We start from the raw sequence: 16,785 nt of genomic DNA on the forward strand, positions 1-16,785 counted from the left end.
ACATGCACATGAATGTAATATGGAGTTGGCCCACCTTTTGCAGCTATAACAGCTTTAACTCTTCTGGGAAGGCTTTCCACAAGGTTTAGGAGTGTGTTTATGGGAATTTTTCACCGTTCCTCTAGAAGCGCTTTCATAAGGTCAGGCACTGATGCTGGACGAGAAGGCCTGGCTCACAGTCTCTGCTCTAATTCATCCCAAAGGTGTTCTATCAGGTTCAGGTGCAGTCATGTTGGAACAGTAAGGAGTAATCCCCAAACTGTTCCCACAAAGTTGGGAGCATAAAATTGTCCAAAATGAAAAACAACACCTGAATTCAATGATTTGGAGGGGTGTCCCAAAATTTTTGGTAATATAGTCTATATTATTCATCTCTATACATGTTCTGAATGGAAGATAAAAGTCTCAAAGTTAAACTACCTGGAAGACTGGCACATTCACAGAGCAATGCTTAAGAGGTAGCCATGCGATTTAACTTTGTCTCTGAGATTTAACATGCACACATGCTGAGAAAATCACAGGCTGATTATTTAAGCCTGGATATCCATGCATTTCCCTGTGCCCAACACCTCTAATTCAGATTATTAACAAGCTTATTAAGTCTTTTCATGAGGTTAATGGGTGCTATAGCAATGAAAACGCTAATGTATATGGTAATGGGTTGCCATATATCACCAACATATTTACTAAAATTAGACCAGTGTATGAACTGTTTGATTTTAGAAATTGATGGTTTGATTCTTTGAATTGACTCCAAACAATAACGTTTGTGATTTTTAATCAAATTCTGCTGATGTTTATGATGCTGAATGAGTCATTTGTCAAGATAACGATGCTGGATTGTTACATCCTCTTACATTATGTTGTATGTAAATCTGAGATGAATCAGTTTTAGAGAGTGTTCCATGTTTTTATGTTGGTTTTGTGTTATATGTAGCGCCATGGTTCTGGAGGAATTTCATGTACTTTGACGTTACTGCACCAGCTGTATATGGTTAAAATGACAATAAAAGCTTTTTCCCAAGATGTCTTGACTTCTTGAAGTAAGAGTTGAAACCTTCTACACTATAGTTATTAGCTTTTATTTATTACCTGAAAACCTGAGAGGGGGCGGTGGTAGCTCAAGTGGTTAAGGCTCTGGTTTGTTGACCTGAAGATCAGGGTTCAAGCACTGCCAAGCTGCCACCATTGGGCCCTTAAGCAAGGCCCCCAACCCACCCTGCTCCAGGGGTGCTGTATCAGGACTGACCCTGCACTCTGACCCCAACCTCCAAGGATGGGATATGCGAAGAAAGAATTTCACTGTGCAGTAATGTATATGTGACAAATAAAGACAACTCATTTAGCACTTTAAAAGGCAGGTTTAGCATTGGTGATGTGCTCTAAATCATTGCTGCTCTCTTAAACAGGGTTTAGACTGCTATTAAAGCGGTCTTTTCAGTTGAATTCTTGTCACATTGTACAAGATGCCAGTAAAATCTATGTTGAATTCTGTAATATAAATGTGTGTGCTCTTATTTTCACCTTACATCATCAATTAGTGCAATCTGGACATAAACAAAAACATTTTTCCAAGGAAGCTTATATAAGGAGCTTAAATAAAGCTGTATTTTCAGTCTATTACAGTTGTAACTGTAGCTGTCCCATAACTTTCAAGTCATCCCATCCATCCATCCTCCTATCGGTGGCTTTTAGCCGAACGTCACAGCAGCACTCAGACTCTGAAATTTTAATATAAAATTGTGACACTGCCAGAACTTTGTTGTTGGCTGTCGTTGGTCACGCTGACACTAAATCAGCCACTGGTGAGATTGTCATATTATGTGTTGGAAGGTCACCGATCTTGACTTGCAACCAAAGAATTCTTTTACGATGTGTGATTTTTGTCTGCGGCAGTAAAATCTGGATAGAATGAATACAGAGTGCAGCTGGCCTTAATAAATTAGCTTGACAGATTTATCACCAAACATAATCTAATAAAATGATGTACATTTCTAAAACATCTTGGCGAATACAACATTTTTTCGATTATCCCCAAAGCCAACACACAGCCCTTTCATCCTTTTGAAGAGTCTTTCCTTAAAGTTAGTGTGTCGGTCATCTTATTTATTTATTTATTTATTTGTTTGTTTAATTCATTTATTTTTACCATTAAATAACATTCGGAGAACATTGTATTACTTACTTGTGTTTCCCGTATGAGAAATGGATTTAAAAATACTTTTTTTTTTTTAACATTCTCTAATAGGATGTTTGCAAAGTTCAACAAAGGTTACTTTGGTAATGGGTAAATGAGTACAGATGACCCATTAAGATAAATAATTACATAGTAATTAAAGTAGGCCACGGTCCACCAATAATTCTTAGTTGGGATACACCTTTTTAAAAAATATTCTGACGTGAAACTACAAATCTGGCAACCCAGAGTCCAAAAGCATGATTGGGCAACACTGCTGTGAAAATCCCCCAGACCTCCGCTAGGGGGCAGTGTGAACAAGCCGACATTTACCAGCTGCTATTAGTGGAGAGAGGTGGTGCTGCTTCTTCCTGCCGTCTGAAACACAGAAACGGCCAAAGATGCTGATGTGAAAAATATGCCTGAGTTTAAACGCTAATTATGGTTGGTTATCATGTAGCCTTTAGGCATTTGTAACAAATTATTACCAGCTCCAGGATGTTTTAAGGCGATCGCTATAACGGATGCAAGATTGTATACAGTAAGATCAGTAAGCAGTGATACAGCATCTTCAGAGAGGACAGCATCTATCCGGCCATCAGGTGAGCTGTGACATGCTGTAAACGCCTTCGCGTGATTCCTGATGTCAGATAATCACAAATCAACTATTTTTAAAAATATATATATATATTTAAATGCATGCGTTTCATTTATATTGTAGATTATATTCCTGCATCTAGATGCCCTTGTATTTGACTATGGGGCATGACGTCATTCACTGAATGAGCTATCTACTGCTAGCAGTTAGCATCTTTTTTCCATGGAACAAAAACAAAATCCAGGTTTTTATAGTATGCTGTTATTTACTGTCATAAAATAATATTGATATATGACTAGTCAGCTTTAACACTGATTTACATGGCTGGGGTTATAGCTCTTATTGAAGAAGCATACATGGGTGTATTTTCCTTACAGTCAGACTATTCATTAATTCATGTTATTAAAATATCAGCATTCAGACCTAAACTGTATTTTTAAACTACCCCCTTTTTTAAGTGCTGTTATCTTGGACCCCTACCCTTTTATTTGTATACATCAGCTCACATTCACCAACGATTTGCAGCCTAAAAATCCATTTGTTTTTAATTAATTAATTCAGTGCTTGAAAGTAATATGACTTCTTTTTGTTTTGCTCTGACCGGACCAGATTTGCTGTGTCATGTTTCGTACACTATATTGCCAAATGTTTTGGGACGTCTGTCTTTACATGCACATGAATTTATTATGGAGGCGGCCCGCCCTTTGCAGCTATAACAGCTACAACTCTTCTGGGAAGTGTGTTTATGGGAATATTTGACCCTTCTTATAGAAGAATGTGAGGTCAGACACTGATGTTGAAGAAGAAGGCCTGGCTCAGAGTCTCTGCTCTAATTCAATCGGTTGAGGTGCAGGCCAGTCAGGTATGACCCTTGCTTTGTGCACTGGTGTGCAGTCATGTTGGAACAAGAAGGGGTCATCCCCAAACTGTTCCCACAAAGTTTGGAGCATGAAATTGTCCAAAATGTTTTGGTATGCTGAAGCATTAAGAGTTCCTTTCACTGGAACTAAGGGGCCAAGACCAACCCCTGGTTAATAACACCTGAATTCAATGATTTGGAGCGGGGTCCCAAAACCTTTGGCAATATAGTGCATTTAAAGTATTTGCCTTTAGTCATGAGTTAAATATAAACATTCAACTGAAATAATCAGGCCTAGAATGCATATACAAAACACTCTCGACTCACTGGGTGTAAGGTGGGAAAACCACCAGGGGCAACATGCACACAAATGTTTACAGTTTATCATAGCTATTCCACCTACTGACATGTTTTTGGGAGGTGGGAGGGAGGAAACCGGAAAGATGAAAAAACCCACACAGACAGAGGAAGAAAATCTGAAACTCAGACACAGACAGTAACCTGAGATCAAGATCAAGAAACTGTGGATTCTGGAGCTGGTGCTGTGAGGAAGCAGTCCTGCCTGCTACACCAAATACAAAGCACAGATTAAAATCACATAATTAAAATGATGATATGATACTTATAGTATAATAGAGCGCTTTGTATTAACAAATAGTAGAGGTGTTCGCTGGTAGTCAAATGTTTATAGGGTTTTTTCTCCCTTTTATTTTAAAAGAGAGAACTGAGACAAAATGTGAGTGATATATTAAAGACAGCTGCACATGGAAGGTAAATTTAGACTCATAGAGCTAGTATTAACTATAAAACAGAAATACATAGTGTGCTACAATTACTTAATTAGAGCGAGGAGCAATTTTCCTGATTAGATTATATTTAGATTGAGCTAATAAATAAAGTCAAACATTACTCTTGAAAATGAAGACAGTGTTGCAGGGGTACAAACTTATATCCCAACTTCAAAACCCAACCTTTTTGTGGTTCATGGCCTTATCAGAATTCATGCTCTGTTCCAAGACGTTTGTTCCTTCTTGTACAGTGGCATGACTGAAAGATTAAACTCCATGGCTCAGAACACGAGTTACTTCCTATGATTCATTGTGAAGCTAGATTCTTTGGAAATGCCAGCCACCATATCACCCAAAATATGCCCGGGCAGGTCTCTATGTGCACTACCGTCATCTGCTTAGGAGAAATTTTAGAAGTGGGTTATCGTGTCTGTGCCTAAAACCTAAATGCCCTAGACAGAGATGTGTCCTTGTTTCAATGAAAGTGAGGAACCACAAACAAACCCTACTCAGCCCATTTCTAGATTTAGCCCCTTTATGGGCTGTTAGAAGTCGTGAGTTTGTGTATCATACATTATCAAATATCCACAAAAGCAGATGCCCATCGATCTGAGACCACTTGAAATGGAGCAACGTAATAAATGAAATGGGGTGTCTGTATTGGATCAGTGTCAGGCTTCAGCCAATATTTAAAGCTCTTTAGCCATCTGAATCATTTTAAATGGATAGATTGCGATTGGCATATCACTTACAATTAGGACAATTTATTCAAATGAGAAGCATCACCAACTCGTCTCTTCTGTGCCTTCTGTTAATATTTCAGACCAAAATGGCTGACAAGAGTGACCTAAAAGCTGAGCTGGAGCGCAAGAAGCAGCGTCTAGCTCAAATCAGGGAGGAGAAAAAAAGAAAAGAAGAAGAGAAAAAGAAAAAAGAGGTAAGGACTCTTAGGATATTATATTGGTTTATATAGTATTAGTTAATGAATTCATAGCAGTTATTCAGTAATATGCTTATACGATGAATAACTGAATAATGATCTGGATTGAAGTGTTGATGTAGGATGCAATAGAGTTTTCTTGGGTGTGTGTGTGAATGTGTATGTGTGCTTTCACAGTCAGAAATACAACAGAAGGCAGAAGCTGCTCCTGAGGACTCTGATTTGGACCGTAAGCGCAGAGAGACTGAGGCACTGCTCCAAAGTATTGGAATTTCACCTGAGCCACCGTTGGGTACGTTAATCACCATGATACACTCACTTAGCATCTAACTCACTTCACAGAACAGGCAAAGTTTCATACAGCCAACTATCCATCCACCCATACATGCATTTATTCCAGGGATGTCCAGTCTTATCCGCAAAGGACTGCAGGTTGGCTGCAGGTTTTTATTCCAATCAAGCAGGAGACTCCACGTTCTTGGGTTTCAATAAACGCAAGTGTCCATACATATTTATAATTGTAATATCAGTAGGACAGATGTTGCTCCAGATGTGTAATCACCCATATGAGTATTTTAACTATCTTAGAGGTTGCAGATAAGACTTTGGGTAAAGTATTTTGCACAAATTTATTAATACAGATCCATTCTAAATTGTGACTCATCACAGTTTCTTCAATTTGTTTGAACATATTCCAAGGAATACCTTCATGACAGTAAGCATCAATTTAACCACAGCTAATTTGTTCATTTTGTACAGCCCTAATGTTCAGTATATTGATTTTTATTTGTGGGAAATTACAGGGTTATTGTTTGCTTTAGATATTAATTTGTGCATGGATTAGTCAATGCGGCTCTGGAGCCACCTAGTGGAGAGATGTGCTAATAACCAGAGTCTGTCCTTGTTGCCAACATCTCATTATACATTAACTATGTTATTCACTCAACTGGTCATAATATTAAAAACAAACATTGATGGCTTATGACATATGTGCTGTTTTAATTAACCTTTATATTCTCTCTGTTTTAGTCCCAACACAAATGTCTCCGTCAAAATCCATGAGCACTCCGAGTGAGACAGGAAGTCAGGACTCAGTGGAAGGTGGCACCGTTGGAAGGTACGTCTCTCCCTAACATCTTTATCAACTTAAATATCCATATCACAGATTAACTTAAACCTCTTCATCTGCGAAACCATCATTATTTGCTTATTTACTAATGTTATGTTCTAACTGCTATCTTGAAATCTCCTTCATCTTCTTCATATTTCCACACCGCAGTACAGAATAGTGCTTATTTGCCTCAGCACTGATTTGTGGGATTCAGATATCAGCCTGTATATCAAACGGAGAGACGTAAAACAAGTTCATTGTCCTTACTACCAATTCAATCAGAGCACCTTAACCTAAGTGAAGGATGCTCTCTGAAAGATTGTCACTAGGAAAAAAAAGGATAAATAAAAAATAGATAAATTATTATTCAAGCTCGCCCCTTTTTTTAACGATTCCTCTTTTTTTTCTTGTGTTTTTGAATGGCGTCAACAGATATAGGTAAGAATAAGTGTATGTGAGTTTCACTGTGTGTCCTGTAGTTGTAGTTTTGTTGCTGTCATTTGTAATTGTCCATTTTTTGCAAGATTTTTTTCAATAGTCTCAAAATGAATTTTTTTTCCCACTTTTTTTCTTTAGATTTACTCAATCTAAGAGCGTGTATTATTTATTATTCAACAATTTACAAAGAAAGCAGATAAAATTTTTAGATAGGCATAAGCAGAGTAACTGGAGAATTCTAGAAAGATGATAATAGATTTTATAGACACCTATACAGATAGGAAAATGATGTCTTTAAACCTACTCATGATCATTGTGGTTATGGATTTCACCCTCCAGTTCAGGATCATCAAGCCAATGACGTAATATATATATATATATATATATATATATATATATATATATATATATATATATATAATTTCCAAGAGTATTCCAAGATCCACAAAGAGTTATGAGTCACTTTGACCCTCTAAAAACACATGTCTTATTTTCTCAGAGCAAAGCCTGGAGATTCAGGCTCAGCTTAGTAATCATGCATAATCATACAGCTATATGAGTATATGAATTACTACAATTAAAATCTGAGTTTTTATAATTTATTTTGAAAGTGTTCTGCACTGGGCCACAGTCTCAATCCTTGACTTCAACAATTCCTCTTGCATGATTAGATTGGATAGAACTTTGGAAAGCGATGTTTGTTTTTATCACGCAGCATTAATTGAGTCAGTACGAAAATATTTTTTTAGTTCCAAATATTACTTTTCCAACAATAAAACCATCTGTATATCAGTGAAGAAATCCAGATATTGTGAAGTACCTCTTTTTAGACAGATTATATAACGAAGGCTGCTGGGGTTTGCATGCATGAGCAACAGTCAAAGGATGACTGTCTGTATGGAGTTTTCGTGCATCCCATTCTCCCGTGTATGTGTGGGATTTCTCTGGATTATTCAGTTTGCCAAAAATCATGACAGTAGGTGGATTTGCTAGTGAATGAGTGTTTGAACGTATGTGTTCATGATGCCCTGCATTAGAGAGGCATTTCATGGTGTATTCCTACCTCACGCCCACTGTTCCTGGGACCGACTCTGCATGCACCGTGAGGCGACCTGTATAAAGTAAAAAAGGGCAGTCAGTCCATCAACAGGCATGTTTTTAGGATGTAAGAGTTAATGGGAGAATTTGGAGGAACCCTACATGGACATGGCAGGAATATGCGACGCTCTACACAGACAGTGGAGCTGAGGATGAAGCTGACAAGCCTAGAGCTGTGAGCTGGCTCCACTACCTGCTGCTCCGATGTGCTGCCTTATATTGTACTTAAAAATGGAATTTTTTTGAATTCATTGAACTTGATGTTAAATTTCAAAATAAAAAATACACATTACATTTAAATCGAAACCCATTGTTATGTACGATCACACGCAAGGGAAAATGGTACCTAACTGCTTCACACCTGACATCTAGAGTTACTTTGGTTAAGTGAATGATTGTTGATAATGGAGCATCCAGAAGTAGCAAACATAAGGAAATCTCCTCTATAACGGCGTGATGTTGAAGGACGTTTTAGAGTTCAGTTCGGTTTTCTCAGTTCACTGAAGTGTCTCCTGTAGTTGTGTGGTAAAGTGAGGACTGATCTTGAGGGTGAACTGCTTGTACTGTATTCAGCAGACAGGCCTGTAATTAAGCCTGCGTGACACATGATGGCTGTGCTCAGCCCTGTCACTGCTCTCTGTAGGGATCCAGGTTGTGCTCAGCATCTCTACTCTGCACTGGTGGATAGCGAGTTTAAACCCATCTTTAGAGTACTTTGTACATCCCTAGAGGCCTAAACATTGCAATCTGTGGCATGTAATGGAGTGGTATGTTGAGTTGCAGTAGAATATAAGCGCAAGTCTTGTATTCAAAACCAAATCAAGACAAAATCATAAACAGAAGGAGACTGGGGTCAATTGATTAGGTACGCAGAACAATGTTATTGATAATCATGCTCTCTGGTGTTTATGGTAGTTCACACCCTCCATGTTTGTGAGTCTGGTTCCTCTCAAGGTTTATTCCTCTTACCATCTAAGGGAGTTTTTCCTTGCCACAGTCACCTCAGGCTTGTTCATTAGGGATTAGGTATTAATACAAATAATTTTAAATATACACTGATCAGCCATAACATTATGACCATTATGAACATTATGATGATTATGTTATGACAACATGATTATGTGTTGGTCACTCTTTTGCTGCCGAAACAGCCCTGACCCATTGAGGCATGGACTAGATCCCTGAAGGTGTGCTGTGGTATTTGGCACCAAGATGTTAGCAGGAGATCCTTTAAGTCCTGTAAGTTGCAAGGTGGGGTCTCCATGTTTGTTCAGCACATCCCACAGATGCTTGATTGGATTAAGATCTGGGGAATTTGGAGGCAACACCTCAAACTCATCGTTGTGCTCATCAAAAAAACATTTTTGCTTTGTGGCATGGCGCATTATCCTGCTGAAAGAGGCCACAGCCATCAGGGAATACCGTTGAATCCATGAAAAGGTGTACACGGTCTGTAACAATGCTTAGGTAGGTGATACATGTCAAAGTAATATCCAAATGGATGGCAGCACCCAAAGTTTCCCAGCAAAATATTACCCAAAGCATGAGGGCTTGCTCATGTGCCTACTGTTGGCACTTTGGCAGTGCACAGGGATCAGCATGGGCACTCTGACTGGTCTGCGGCTATGCAGCCCCATACACAACAAACTGTGATGCACTGTGTATTCTTTCAGTCAGAACTAGCATTAACTTTTTAAGTAATTTGAGCAACAGTAGCTCGTCTGTTGGATCGGACCACACGGGCCAGCTTTGGCTCCCCACTTGCACTGGAGCAAATTTGATAGATACTGACCACTGCAGACCCACAAGAGCTGCAGTTTTGGAGATGCTCTGATCCAGTCGTCTAGCCATCACAATTTGGCCCTTGTCAAACTCACTCAAATCCTTACACTCGCCCATTTTTCCAGCTTCTAACATCAATTTTGAGGACAAAATGTTTACTTGTTGCCTAATATATCCCACCCACTAACAGGTGCCATGATGAGGAGATCATCAGTGTTATTCACTTCACCTGTCACTGCTCATAATGTTATGCCTGATCGGTGTAAGTCTAATATTGATCTTGAACTTTTTGTCTAATATTAATCTTGAGCTTTTGTACTATATTTCTTATGTTCTGTAAAGCTGCTTTGACACAATGTCCATTGTTAAAAGTGCTATACAAATAAAATTGAATTGAATTGAATTGAACAATGCAGGGAAATCAAACTGACAAACAAGGACCAAAGATATAGTCAAAACTACTAAAGTTAGAAATATATATATATATTTTTTTTAAGTATTTTTGTATACAGTGAGAGTAAAACAGGTAAACAGGTACAGTGAGTACTTCTCAATATTATTGTGATAAATATTTAACAATGAATGACTCCCATATACAGGAATATCCCATTCTCGTTCTCTCTCAGATCAGGCAGCATTAAAATATGTTAATATATAAAACACCTCAGTGCAGAGATGAGAATAAACTGATTTAGCGTAAGGGTGTGTTCGCTATTTTTGTCATCAGAATTGCTCACTGTATCAGAAAGGAGAAAAAAAATAGAGCGCTCTGTGTGTTTCCCCAAGGTGACATCTGCCTGATGCCTGCTGTAGACTGCTTCAAACCTTGACTTCAGCGATTCCTCTTGCATGGTTAGACTGGAGCCATTTAAAATAACGTGAATGACAATCCAGTGTCATCCCCTAGTGCATGTGTTTGACACTTCCTTTTGACTGGGTCTGTTGGAGTGAAGGAATAATCAGCGTGCTCGTGACTTGTGCTGAAGGTTACTCGAAAGTTTCGAAGGTCAGCACTCCCCTTTCACAACTTGTCCCTGTACAGGCTTTGTGTTGTACAGGCACTGACTAAAATGGTCTCAAGGACACACAAGAAGATGCTGCTTAATCACAGCCAGAGAAATAAACCACAAAACACTGCAGCCAAAATGGATAAAAGATTTTGCCTTTGGGCATAACAGAAATGCATTTTGTCAGATGAGTTTTATTTGCATAGTGCTATAACAAATAGACAAAGCAGCTTTACAGAACTCTGGGTTTAGATTTAGATCTCTAATGAGCAAGCCAGAGGCGACAGTGGTAAGGAAAAACTGAGACAAAAAACCTTAAGAGGAACCAGACCGAAAAGGGAACCAATCGTCTTCTGGCAGTCAGAGCACTAGACGTGTGGCAGGATCTGGTGCATAATAGCAAATGCTAAATCTAGGTGTCCTTCAGAATCCAGACTGGTGTTTTCTGCTTTCTAAATTTGTGCCTCATATGTTAACTTGCTGTTATATATTCCTCTCATGTGTGAGTGAAAGCTTCTCGTAGCTACAAGATAGCATCCAGCATCCTAGCTAGCATAGTATTTTTCTGACTAGCGGAAAACAAATAGAATAAATAGAAGTCATTGCTGATGATGTGAAATCTTTGAAAGGCTTAACATATAATAGGAGAAAGGGTTTTGACATCATGCTATCACATATTTCTTCCAGTCAAATCCAAGCGTTTAAAAACTGTTGTACTGTTCATGAATGTGTGTGTGTGTGTGTGTGTCTGCTTACTGCTTACAAAAATGTCTGTTTATTTAAAATGTAATAATATACAAAAGGCTCTCTCTCTCTCTTATATATATATTTTCTATCAAAATTGTCTTGTGCCTTTGTATATTATAAATAAACAGAACATATATATGTTTATATATATATATATATATATAAATATATATATATATATATATATATATATATATATATATATATATATATATATATAATGCAACAAATCCATAATTAAAATACATTTTCAGAAATATAGATAGAGATATAGAGAAAGATCAATTTGTCTTTTGCCTCCTGTTTTACTTAATTTCTAAGGGCTTTACTTCCTGTAAAATCAGATTCAGATGTACTGAAGATGTACATTATAATCACACTGTCTGTTTATCTTGCAGTCATTTTCCATGTAATATAATATATCTCATTCATGTGTGTAAACTTTTGTACTTCACTGTACAAAAACAGCTCTCTACACATTGATGGGGATTTTCTAATGTAATTCCCCAGTTCTGTTATTTGACTGGTCCAGTTATGGAGTACATTTTATGTCAGAAATCAAAAATCTCAAATCCATAGTTCCATCTTGATAGACCAGCAGTTCTGTTAAGATATTTGCAGGTGTTTAGCCAGACCTTTCACAATGGGGTGATCAGTTTAGACTCATGGAGTCTGTGGTGGCATAAAATACTAATCTACATCAATGTAAAATAAACATGTGCCTCCGTCTCAGTTCTTAATGGGAAATAATGATTCAACATCAATCTAAAAGTAGACAGGTTAGTTATATTTATTGGGGATGACCTAAAGATATTTGGCCAAAAATGGTCAAACCCAGTACATTTAACTAAAAGAGATCAATCAATCAATCAATCAATCAATCAATCAATTAAATTATTATTAATAATTAAATAATTAATTTATATATTTCATTATTTAAGGCCAAAATATTGACAGTTTTTTGCCTGAAAAGTTCTGGAGAAAAAAAGGGGAGGAAAATGCATTTTTAGGGCTACAAATAAGTCTCAAATATTAGACTTTACAAACAATTTGAATGGAAATGATAATTAGATGGTGATTAAATGCACTGCCTGCTCTGTGTGCTGCTCACAAACACATTCAAACAGTTTAAGCAGCAGCAGCAGCAGTGAAAAATATGAGCCATGTGGAACCATTTCACAGTTTCCATGACAGACATTAGACAAGCGATTTGTAAAAGTGCTGAATTGAAAATGTACAGTTTTACGTTTGCACATTGACTTGCTTTTATTCAGGATTAGCAGTTCTGATGGTCTGAAAATGCAGTCACAGTTGCCTGATTTACAAATTAGACTATGGATTTGTGATTTGAAATATTACAGTCTCATTGTGGACATACTTTAGAATAGGTCCATATTCCCCAGTGTTCTGGTCTTGCATGTGGTGTGACAGTGTGCTTAGTGTGACAGTGTGTATTAGTAGTGAGGCTAATCATGCATGTTTTCTCCCTCTTTGCTCCCTGCGTGGCGCCCCCTGCTGCTCGCTCCAGGACCCTGCAGTGGGACACTGACCCCTCTGTTCTCCAGCTGCAGGCTGATTCTGAGCTCGGGTATTTCCTTCCTCCTTTTTTCTTTTTGCTGTTCCTGTTCCTTAATTATTTTTTCCCTTGCTCTCCCATTCACTCTTTTTGTGTCTCAATAGAGTGTCTCTCAATCTTTCCCTGTCTGGCCTTTTATTTACCTTCCTTTGTCTGTCCTTTACTTGGCCCTCCCACTCTCATTCTCCTTCTTTTTAAGTTTGTTGGGTTTAAATGCTTTCAGCTGGTTACTCTCCAGCTGTTTGCCAGGGGCTGTGTATGACATTGATTGATTCACTCTCACCAGTACAGGTGCAGACAGCTTTTTTCATTCCTAAGCCCATGGTTAAGATTTTTTAGTTTTTTTGGTATTTATAATTTGCTCAAGTTAAATCTAAATGTCTTTATTACATTTTATTTATGGCTTAATATCTAGCAGGGATGCATCAATATCATTTGATGAGTAATCAGCATGGCATACATAGTGGCAATGAAAAGCACATGCTCTTAAAGCTGTTATTTTTACTCGCCTGGTGTGGTCTTTAGACATTGTTCTCTCCAGCATTGTTTGCTGACACATGCTGCTTGCAATTAAATGTTCATGCCGAGTTTTATGTTTAAGATGTTATGGCTTTGGCATGAAGTACACCGAGACTTGAGAGCAATGCGTAATTCAGTGCACTTGTGTGTTTTTTTTTTTTTTTTACTGTGTATGCTTCCTAAAACTGTGCCTCATCCTCTTTATTAATGACACAGTTTATCAAGTTGCTTTTTACGTATGCAGACACTATAATAGCTCTGTGAGAATCTGTCTGTGAAATCTGTCCAGGTCACTGTACTTTCATGCTGTCTGTTTATTAGGGCCACAGTGTACACTATGTTATGGCAAATAGTATCGCAAAGGATCAGGTGTCGGTGTTTAAAACGCATACTAGTAGCACCAAATGAGCACGGTGTTGGATGGATACCGATGCCAATATCAGTGGCGATGCATCCCTAGTATTTAGTTTTCATTAAACATAAGATCCATCTAACAGCAAAGGCGTTTATGTGTGTGGTGTGTTTTTGTGTCTTATGTCTATTCCCAGACGCAGGATGCACAGACTGGGGGCATCCAAGATAACCCAGGTGGATTTCTTACCCAAAGAGGTGGTTTCCTACTCTAAAGAGACACAGACTCCTCTAGCAGCACATCAGTCAGAAGGTACCCACTGACATTTTGCAAATCTGCTGGCTGTAACATGCAACACTATTATTATTGGTCATAGCCGTCCACCAGTCTGTGGATTATTAGCGGTTTTATTTTGACATCAACTGCTATTATGGTTAAAAAATTCACTATAGACTGTCACTTGTTCTTAAGCTACTGTATATCAGTAACCATTTGATTCCTTTGGATACACATGAAACATATTTTTTTATTTTAAAACAATCTTGTGTGGCCATTTTTTTTAAAGAAAAAGAAAAGAAAGAAAAAGAAAAGTGTCTGCCCAGGGAAGTGCTTTGATTTTCATAACTGTCAGATGCGCTGTCATTTCGGCTGTCTGGTTTCATCGGGGAGCTCGAACCTGGGCGGATTAAGATTCATTTGACCAGCAGTGGCCTCCATTTCCTGAGAGGAAAGCCAGGGGAATGGCTCTTTGAAAAGAGATGCCTGCCCATCAGTGGCTCTGCCTGGAATACAGAACAGTAAGGGCATTGAGACGGCCGTTAAGTGGATGCAGACTGGGGTAATTTAAGATGTCTTCTATCATCAGAACATCACCTGAAATTGCGCCTGCCTCTCAGGGGAGGGCCGCTGGTTTACTTCCACATCTTGCAGAGATCATCTTGTGTACTGTATATCAGTTAAGGTGCTCAGGAATTTCAAGGCTGTTATATTATAAGCACTCAATATAGTATGTAGCATATATGAACTGCCTTATCAAATCCAATATTTTTATTTATTTATTTTTTTAAATCTAATTATAAATTGTGGACTTTGAGTCTTATTCATTTTGATGTGGTTCCTATTTTCTTTAATTAGCACATACTACAGAAGCTAGGATTTGCCCATTCATTTCGACTACTCCACTCTAATGTACTCCTACTTTGTTCTTAACATACACTTCAATTATACATGTGAAGCCAATCATATTTCAAGCATTATATTTCAATTATATTTTCAAATTTATGACCACGTTATAACGAGGCACACATACGACTCAACTAATTTGATTGCATCCTCCAGACTCGGGAGCCAGGCTCGGTATAAAACACAGATGGTTTAAAAAAAAGAAAAAGGTTTAAACATCTCCATATGGATGGTACCCCTTAACAAGCTTCGGCTGAGGTTTTTTTTCTTCTTTTTGCATTCCATTGTTGGTAGATATAATGCAAAGGCATGTAGTTTTGCTCTCTCACTGTGCTCTCCCACTCCTGTACTGTAATGTGCTAATCAGTAAGCAATGCACGTTAAATAGGAGTTTTGCCGAAACTAGTGCTGCCTTCCCCTCCTTCCCCTTAGACTCATCTATCTCCTTTTCTCCCATCATGCATCCATTTCGCACTGGATTCCCCACCATCTTCTCATGGCTTCTTGATCCCTGTGTTGGCAACAGCTGCTTGCCATGTGATTGGAGACTTCCTGTCATTATAATTGATGTGTTTTTATTCTTTCCACTTCCTTAAAGCCTGATCAGAATTAAAATTGCTGGTGGAATTTCCTGTCAGGGCGAGCCATTTATTCAGCAAGTGCAACTACTGACAAGCCTTTGATTGGCCGCTGCCATTAGCGACGCTCGCGATCAGCGCAGTTTGTTTGTTTTTACCTCCTCCAACGCTCTATCTGCTTTGGTCTGGATGTAGTGTAGGCTGTGGAGTAGAGTCTGCCACCTGGTGAGAGCTACATGACTGTCAGCAGGTGACCCTACCTCAGAAAAAAGGAGAAAAAAAGAGAGGGTGGAGAGAGAGAGAGATAAAGGTTGATGTATCACTTCGCCACCTGCTTGCACTCTGTTTGTTCAGGCCGTTCGGAACGTTTCTTTCACTCGTTGTTGAAAATAAACAGATCCTGCGTGTGTCGGTCTGCAGCAGCTCCTCTTTTTCCGGAAAATTCCACTGAAAGCCAGGTGCTAAAATACTCGGAGATGTTGAAGGCTCGCACATTTATTAATTACAGCAGTACCTACAGTGACAGTTGTGCAAAGCAGAGTTTGTGTTCAGCTTGCCAAGCTCATCTGTACATGTTTGAAGATTTCCCAAGGGCAGTGTTGGGGATTAGCCAAGATATATGCTGTTGAAATGATGATTTCTACATAGCTTTTGAGTCTCAACAAACTGACACTGTAGTTTAAGGGAGATGCTTTATATTCTCTGTGTGCCTTCTGATATCTAGAGCGGCATTTTTTACTCAGAATAGATTCTACGGTTAAGTTGTAAAGGACCGATGTCCAGAATTCCCACCCAGTCCACACCAGAGCTCATCAAACTTTTTCATTTGGCAGGATCCACATTCCAAGAATTTTCAAATTGTTTGCACGTGTACGCGTTACTTGATTGGTCAGGAATTTGGTAGGGTATGTTTTGATGGACACTTGTTGTTGTATCTCAAGGAGGTTGTTAATTTCCAGTAAATAATGTACCAGTATTGACATAGCTTAGCAGTGAAGCATAGTTTGCTTGGACGAGGACCCAGAGGTTCGGTC

At 38.5% G+C, this 16,785-nt stretch overlaps 1 protein-coding gene across 2 annotated transcripts in view; it reads left to right on the forward strand.

Moving 5' to 3' along the window:
* Window positions 1-2,510: 2,510 nt before the first annotated feature.
* The window catches only part of LOC131345389 (cytoplasmic dynein 1 intermediate chain 1), a 55,136-nt gene continuing 40,861 nt past the window's right edge, over window positions 2,511-16,785 (forward strand). The window contains exons 1-6 of one of the 2 annotated variants that reach the window (XM_058378240.1): window positions 2,511-2,778; window positions 5,245-5,358; window positions 5,539-5,653; window positions 6,391-6,478; window positions 13,073-13,132; window positions 14,188-14,303. In XM_058378240.1, coding sequence (XP_058234223.1) covers window positions 5,251-5,358; window positions 5,539-5,653; window positions 6,391-6,478; window positions 13,073-13,132; window positions 14,188-14,303 — 487 coding nt within the window. In that variant the 5' untranslated portion in view covers window positions 2,511-2,778; window positions 5,245-5,250. The remainder of the gene's footprint in view (window positions 2,779-5,244; window positions 5,359-5,538; window positions 5,654-6,390; window positions 6,479-13,072; window positions 13,133-14,187; window positions 14,304-16,785) is intronic. The other variant, XM_058378241.1, reaches the window with a different exon arrangement.

This window comes from Hemibagrus wyckioides, linkage group LG24, assembly GCF_019097595.1.
Source record: "Hemibagrus wyckioides isolate EC202008001 linkage group LG24, SWU_Hwy_1.0, whole genome shotgun sequence".
NCBI lineage: Eukaryota > Metazoa > Chordata > Actinopteri > Siluriformes > Bagridae > Hemibagrus > Hemibagrus wyckioides.